This window comes from Mandrillus leucophaeus, unplaced genomic scaffold (assembly GCF_000951045.1).
Source record: "Mandrillus leucophaeus isolate KB7577 unplaced genomic scaffold, Mleu.le_1.0 Scaffold183, whole genome shotgun sequence".
Lineage (NCBI taxonomy): Eukaryota > Metazoa > Chordata > Mammalia > Primates > Cercopithecidae > Mandrillus > Mandrillus leucophaeus.
The window spans coordinates 2,589,060-2,596,748 of NW_012101843.1; the positions used below are offsets into that span (position 1 = coordinate 2,589,060).

The 7,689-nt window shown below is 43.0% G+C and overlaps 1 protein-coding gene across 1 annotated transcript in view; it reads left to right on the plus strand.

Moving 5' to 3' along the window:
• GSR (glutathione reductase) overlaps window positions 1–3,771 on the plus strand; it is a 56,622-nt gene extending 52,851 nt beyond the window's left edge. Inside the window, 3 exon segments of the mRNA XM_011977728.1 lie at window positions 1,131–1,262; window positions 2,182–2,315; window positions 3,546–3,771. Coding sequence (XP_011833118.1) covers window positions 1,131–1,262; window positions 2,182–2,315; window positions 3,546–3,695 — 416 coding nt within the window. The 3' untranslated portion in view covers window positions 3,696–3,771.
• Window positions 3,772–7,689: the final 3,918 nt, after the last annotated feature.

The window sequence follows — 7,689 nt, forward strand, 5'->3', positions numbered from 1 at the left end:
TTCACCGTGTTAGCCAGGATGGTCTCGATCTCCTGACCTCCCAAAGTGCTGGGATTACAGGCTTGAGCCACCGCGCCCGGCCAAGAATAAACTTTTAAGTGAAAAACAAAAATTACTGTTGCCGGGTGCAGTGGCTCACACCTGTAATCCCAGCACTTTAAGAGGTCAAAGTGGGCGGATCACCTGAGGTCGGGAGTTCAAAACCAGCCTGCCTAACACAGTGAAACCCCGTCTCTACTAAAAATACAAGATTAGCCGGGCGTGGTGGTACATGCCTGTAATCCCAGCTACTTGGGAGGCTGAGGCAGGAGAATCGCTTGAACCTGGGAGGTGGAGGTTGTGGTGAGCTGAGATCATGCCATTGCACTCCAGCCTGGGCAACAAGAGCAAAACTCCGTCTCAAACAAAACAAAACAAAACAAAACTAATTACTGTCAAGTTAATACGGTTATAAAATAGAACTAAAGATGCTCAAAACTAATATAGTTTGTTCCATAAATATTGTATTGAAAAGCTAATATCTTAATTAAGTAGATTAACTGCCAGGTAAGTGAGAACTTGTGAATGTGTCTTTTGGGAGTGGGGCCAGACAGGTTGAGCATCCCTTATCTGAAATGCTTGGGACCAGAAGTGTTTTCAATTTCAGATTTTGGAATATTTGCATATACATAATGAGATATTTTGCAAATGCGACCCAAGTCGAAACACGGAATTCATCTGTTTTACATACACCTTATACGCATAGTCGGAAGGTAATTTTATACAATATTTTAAATAATTGTGTGCATGAGACATAATTTTGCATTTTTGACTACAACCCTTCACATGAGGTCAGGTGTGGAATTTTCCATTTGTGGCATCACGGTGCTCAAACATTTTGGATTTTGGATTTTGAATTTCTGAATTAGGGATGCTCAACCTGTAATAGAATGTATAGAATTCTCATAAGCCAGTCATTTTGAGTTGTTTGCTGAGGCATGTATGTCTTCACTGTAGTCTAGATAGTGTAATGAACAATGGCATGAAACTGTCAGAACTAGGGCATTAAGCTAGATGGATAAATGGCTAGTGGAACAATTTAGTTATATTAAAATAGTAAGATAAACACTGATTTTAAAATGTCTCCATAGTTGCAATAGCTGCTGGCCGAAAACTTGCCCATAGACTTTTTGAACATAAGGAAGATTCCAAATTGGATTATAACAACATCCCAACTGTGGTCTTCAGCCACCCCCCTATTGGGACAGTGGGACTCACAGAAGGTAGGTATTTAAAAACTGAAGGTAATTTGTGGTTTCCTTCCTCTTTCCCCTGCCCCCAACTTTAAATTAGGTCGCTGTCAGCTGATGAAACCTATCTCAGTCCCAGATTACGTTGCTTTTTGGTTCCTCTCTTGTCATAGTTCCAGTTTTTTCACCTACTAGTACTTCGAATGTACAGTATCTTTCCTTCACACCACCCTATCTCTTTCATCTTTTTTTTCTAGCTTTTTTATTTGAACTAATTTTAAATTTAAAGGAAAGCTCTAAAAATAGTACAAAGGACTCCTCTCTAACCTTAATATTTTTGCTTTTTCATTTTTTCGCTCTACACACACACATCACACACACAAAAATATATCTTTCCTAAGAACTGGCCCTTATGTAAACTGAGTATCATTTTCTTTTCTTTGTTTTTTTGTTTTTTTTTTTTGAGACAAGCTGTCCCACTCTCACCTAGGCTGGAGTGCATTGGCATGACCTCGGCTCACTGCAACCTCTGCCTCTGGGTGCAAGCACTTCTTCTGCCTCAGCCTCCCAAATAGCTGGGACTACCAGACCTGCACCACCACCATGCCTGGCTAATTTTTTGTAGAGACAGGGTTTCACTGTGTTGCCCAGGCTGTTCTCAATCTCCTAGGCTCAAGCGATCTGCCTGCCTCCATCTCTCAAAGTGCAGTGATTACCGGCACAAACCACTGTGCCCGGCCTTTCTTTTCATCTAGAGGCAAAATTCCTCAGCCTTTCTTTTGTCTTACATGACACTGACATTTATTTTGTAGAATGTCTGTCATTTTGGTGTGGTTTGATATTTCCTCGTGGTTTGATTCAGGTTATGTTATTTCTGGCCATCTCCCTCTTTGATAGTTCAGTGTAATTGTTTAGTTTTCTGATAGATGCTTTTTTTTAATGTGCATTGTAGATGAGGCCATTCATAAATATGGAGAAGAAAATGTGAAGATCTATTCAACCAGCTTTACCCCGATGTATCACGCAGTTACCAAAAGGAAAACAAAATGTGTGATGAAAATGGTCTGTGCTAACAAGGAAGAAAAGGTAAGGAAAAATCCAGCAAACTAAATAGTGCTCTGCAAAATGGACAGGGATGGCAGGATTTTGCAGGGGTGGAAAGGAGGGAGACCAAGCCGGTAAGCCTTCTGATTCAACTGGGCAGGCCCACTTTGATCTGTCTTGTATGTATTTTGGGGTTCTTCATAATATTTCATCTAGAAGGAGGTTCCACTCCTTTTAAAAAATCAGGATGATATTGGGCATGGTGGCTCACACCTGTAATTTCAGCACACTGGGAGGCTGAGGCGGGTGGATCACCTGAGGTCAGGAGTTTGAGACTAGCCTGACCAACGTGGTGAAACCCCGTCTCTACTAAAAATAGAAAAATTAGCCTGGCGTGGTGGTAGGCGCCTGTAATCCCAGCTACTCGGGAGGCTGAGGCAGGAGAATCACTTGAACCCAGGAGGCAGAGGTTGCAGTGAGCCAAGATCACGCCACTGCACTCCAGCCTGGGTGACAAAGCAAGACTCCATCTCAAAGCAAAAAAAAAAAAAAAGAGGAGAAGCCAGGCGCTATGGTTCATGCCTGTAATCCTAATACTTTGGGAGGCCGAGGTAGGCGGATTGCCTGAGCTCAGGAGTTTGAGACTAGCCTGGGCAACATGGTGAAACCCTGTCTCTACTAAAAATACAAAAATTAGCTGGGCACGGTGGTGCCATGAACATTCCTCAGTAGCCTGTGATTTCTGGATATTGAATCACGAAGGCTCCTTCTTAGTTATTTCTTCATACCAGTTATCATTCATTCAGTTGACAAACATTATGAGTCCATTCTTCTCAAGACTAAGAACTGCGATATGGAGAGGAATAATATGAAGAGTCGGCCATCACCAGAGGCTCTTTATAGGTTCAATTAAGATCAATTAAGATCATAATATCGGTCAGACAACGTGACTCATGCCTGTAATCCCAGCACTTTGGGAGGTGAGGTGGGTGGATCACTTGAGCCCGGGAGTTCAAGACCAGCCCGGCCAACATGGTGAAACCCCATCTCTGCTAAAATTACAAAATGAGCTGGGTGTGGTGGTGCGTGCCTGTAATCCCAGCTACTCGGGAGGCTGAGGCAGGAGAAGCATTTGAACCCAGGAGGTGGAGGTTGCAGTGAGCCGAGATCATGCCATTGCACTCCAACCTGGGCAACAAGAGCGAAACTCTGTCTCAAAAAAAAAAAAAAGAAAAAGAAAAAGAAAAGAAGATGTTTCTCTTTTTTTCCCAGGTGGTTGGGATCCATATGCAGGGACTTGGATGTGATGAAATGCTGCAAGGTTTTGCCGTTGCAGTGAAGATGGGAGCAACGAAGGCGGACTTTGACAACACAGTCGCCATTCACCCTACCTCTTCAGAAGAGCTAGTCACACTTCGTTGAGAACCCTGAGACGCGTGTGGCTGGCAGCGGGACCCGTAGATCTTCTGAAATGAAACAAATAATCACATTGACTTACTGTTTCAGTTTTATGTATTTCTTTATTTTAATCAGTATCTTCTGATAGTGGAAATTTTTAGTACATAGTAGAACTTATTTATGGAGTTAGAGATTTGTAATGTTATCCAGGATTGATTTTCATTTGATCACATCTCACAATAATTAATATTTTCAAGTTTTTTTTTTTTTATTAACAGCTCTGTGCTAGGTTTTGTTTTTTTTTTTCTGTTTTAGCCTCATCCCAAATATAAAACTTTGTGAAGTACAATTAACTTAATGTACTTGAATGAACAGAACTTGCTTTTTTTTTTTTTTTGAGACAGAGTTTTGTTCTCATTGCCCAGGCTGGAGTGCAGTGGCACTACCTCGGCTCACCACAACCTCTGCCTCCCAAATAGCTGGGATTACAGGCGTGTACCACCACACCTGACTAATTTTGTATTTTTAGTAGAGATGGGGTTTCTCCATGTTGGTCAGGCTGGTCTCGAACTCTTGGCCTCAGGTGATCTGCCCGCCTCGGCCTCCTGAGGTACTGGGATTACAGGCATGAGCCACTGTGCCGGCCTGCTAATTTTCATAGAAGTTGATGGCAATTCTTCACGTGTAAACAATACCAGTGCACAGAACCTTTATATATTTTTTGAAACCAGTACTGTGCTCTTCAAGGATGTGACCTTTTTCTAAAGGTATGTAATGTGAGAAGCCGGCCTGCCTTATTTTCTTTTTTCTTTCTTTTTTTTTTAATCATTAAAAATGGTTTGTGGCCAGGCTCAGCGGCTCAGGCCTATAATTCTAGCACTTTGGGAGGCCAAGGCAGGAGGATCACTTGAGCCCACTTGTTTGAGGCCAGCATGCACAGCATAGCAAGACTGCATCTCTACAGAAAGTAAAAAAAATTACCCGAGTGTGGTGGTGTGCACCTGTAGTCTCAGCTACTTGGGAGGCTGAGGTGAGAGGATCGCTTGAGCTTGGGTGAGGTGAGGCTACGGTGAGTCCTAATCATGCCACTGCACTCAATCTTGGACAACAGAGCAAGACCCTGTCTCAAAAAAAAAAAAAGTATGCATTATTTTTATGAGATGAAGTGCATCAAACTTGGGAAAGATTTGAGGAGGCTGGGACCCTCCTGGGAAAACCCACCTTGAAAACAGATACGAGAGACATTTAGAAGTGATTCCTACTCTCAGAAGGAGGTGGATTCAAATACTTCAAAAGTCCCTTCCTCTGCTCAGTGTTTATAGTTCAATGAATAATTTCAGTATTTGTATGTGTTCTTGTCATTTTATTTTTTTCTGAAAATCTTCCCAAAATTTGAAAATAAAATTAACAGCTTTTTCTTCTTATAAAATTTGTTACCATGAGCTTTAACTGGTACATAGGAAATTGGTTCATTTTCTAAGGATATTTCACATTGGAGAATCGGTTGCCTGTGCTTACAGGGGTGAAAAGAGAGTTCTCGTATAAAAATAAAGATCAAAGGTATAAACGCAACATTTAGCAGATTAATGGTTGAGTTGGAAGAAAAGCCTAGAAATCATTTAGGTCTTTAACACTTTATTTCTATTAGGTTTTACCAGCTAGTTCAATTTTTCCATGATTTTCATTAGGCATCCAGTGTTACTGAATTCTTTTTTTTTTTTTTTTTTTTGAGACAGGGTCTCCATTTGTCGCCAGGCTGGAGTGCAGTGGTGCGATCTCAGGTCACTGCAGCCTCCATCTCCCAGGTTCAAGCAGTTCTCCTGCATCAGCCTACTGAGTAGCTGGGACTACAGGTGCATGCCACCACACCCAGCTAATTTTTGTATTTTTAGTAGAGATGGAGTTTCACCATGTTGGCCAGGCTGGTCTCGATCTGTTGACCTCGTGATCTGCCCGCCTTGGCCTCCCAAAGTGCTAGGATTACAGGCGTGAGCCACCATGCTGGGCCCACTGAATTCTTTGCTGTGTGTTCTGTTAAGCTTTTATTGATTGTCCTTCTGGTTAGTGATGGCCAGTTACTGCACTGACTTTTTTTTTTTGAGACCAAGCCTGGGCCCAGGCTGGAGTGCAGTGGCATCATCTTGGCTCACTGCATCCTCTGCCTCCCAGGTTCAAGTGATTCTCCTGCCTCAGCCTCCCAAGTAGCTGGGACTACAGGCACACACCACCACACCTGGCTGATTTTTGTACCGTTAGTAGAGATGGGGTTTCACCATGTTGGCCAGGCTGGTCTTAAACTCCTGACCTTAGGTGATCTGCCCACCTCAGCCTCCCAAAGTGCTGGGATTACAGGCATGAACCACCGCGCCCAGCCTATTTATCTTGATTAAATAGCACTGGTATCTAGCAGTACCCTAGGCACTGTGGAGATACAAACATGACTTTCCAAAGGGTTTGCCTTTCAATTAATTGCAGTAGTTTACAGTTGTTAGCGTGACCCACCACATCCAGCCTGCACTGACTTCTTAAGTAGGCCCAATGTCAATGAAAGAAAAGTATTGTATTAGCAAGGAAATTGTATGTATTTGTGGTGGGATAAGAAAATAGGATCCCCAAACTTGGGCGTGGACAAATGTAGCCATTTCTCCCCTCTTCCCCTAGCCTAAAAGACAGTGGACCAAGGTTCTAGGCTCCATTCTGCTGGTGGATTTCTCACTCTGCACAGACCCCAACCTTGAGATGTGCCTCTGTCAGGGAAATGGGAGGCCCTATTTTAACATCTATTTTAACATCATGTGTTCTTAATCTCACGTTTATCCTTTCTGCTGCCTGTGTGCTGGTTCCATAGTAAACCGAAAAGAAAGTACAGTACCCTTATCTGAGTTCCTGTCTGCTTTCTCATCAGTCCTTGAACTGGTCCAGCCCTTGAGGTGTTGTGGCTTAACAACCTCTATTACTGAAAGCACCAAGAAATGTAAAGATACAGTGGCTCACACCTATAATCCCAGGACTTTGGGAGGCCAAGACGGGTGGATCACCTGAGGTCACAGGTTCGAGACCAGCCTGGCCAACATGATGAAACCCCATCTCTACTGAAAATACAAAAATTAGCCAGGCGTGGTGGCTGGTGCCACCCAGCTACTCAGGAGGCTGAGATAGGATAAACACTTGAACCTCGGAGGTAGAGGTTACAGTGAGCCAAGATGGCACCACTGCACTCCAGCCCAGGCAATAGTGTGAGACTCTGTTTAAAAAAAAAAAAAAAAAATACAAAGCAGCACGTTGTATAATATGGACCACATTGTAGTTGCACAGTAGATGTTTACTGAAGGAAAGACATGTTACTTGCTTTCAAGTAATCTTATAATCTAAAATGAGAGAGCATTTCTATACAAATACAGCAAGTAAGTACAGGATGACTATATGATTTATTGACTAAAATGGCACACTTTCAAGAGTGAAAGGGGTGTCACTGACAATTTACACAATTGGTACAGATTAGTACTGCCCTAAACAAATAGGAGATTGCCACCCTCATTACATATTATTAGAGAGGTAAAAGGATACCAGTTCAGAGGACCAGAAGTGCACTGTTGCTGGGAAAAGCGAGAAAAGGTTCACAAAGGAGGTTAGGTAAGATTTGAAATGTGGGGGCTGTAGAGGAAAAGGCCAGAGCAGGTAGAAAGTACAGTGAAGGAAGGATTGGATAAATTATTGTATTGCTGGATGGGCATGGTGGCTCACGCCTGTAGTACCAGCACTTTGGGAGGCTGAGGCAGGCGGATCACCTGACGTCAGGAGTTCAAGACCAGCCTGACCAACATGGTGAAATCCCATCTCTACTAAAAATACAAAAATTAGCCAGGCATGGTGGTGTGTGCCTGTAATCCCAGCTACTCGGGGCACTGAGGCATGAGAATCACTGGAATCTGGGAGGTGGAGGTTGCAGTGAGCAGAGATGGCCCATTGCATTCCAGCCTGGGCTACAAGAGTGAAACTCTGTCTTAAAAAAAAAAAA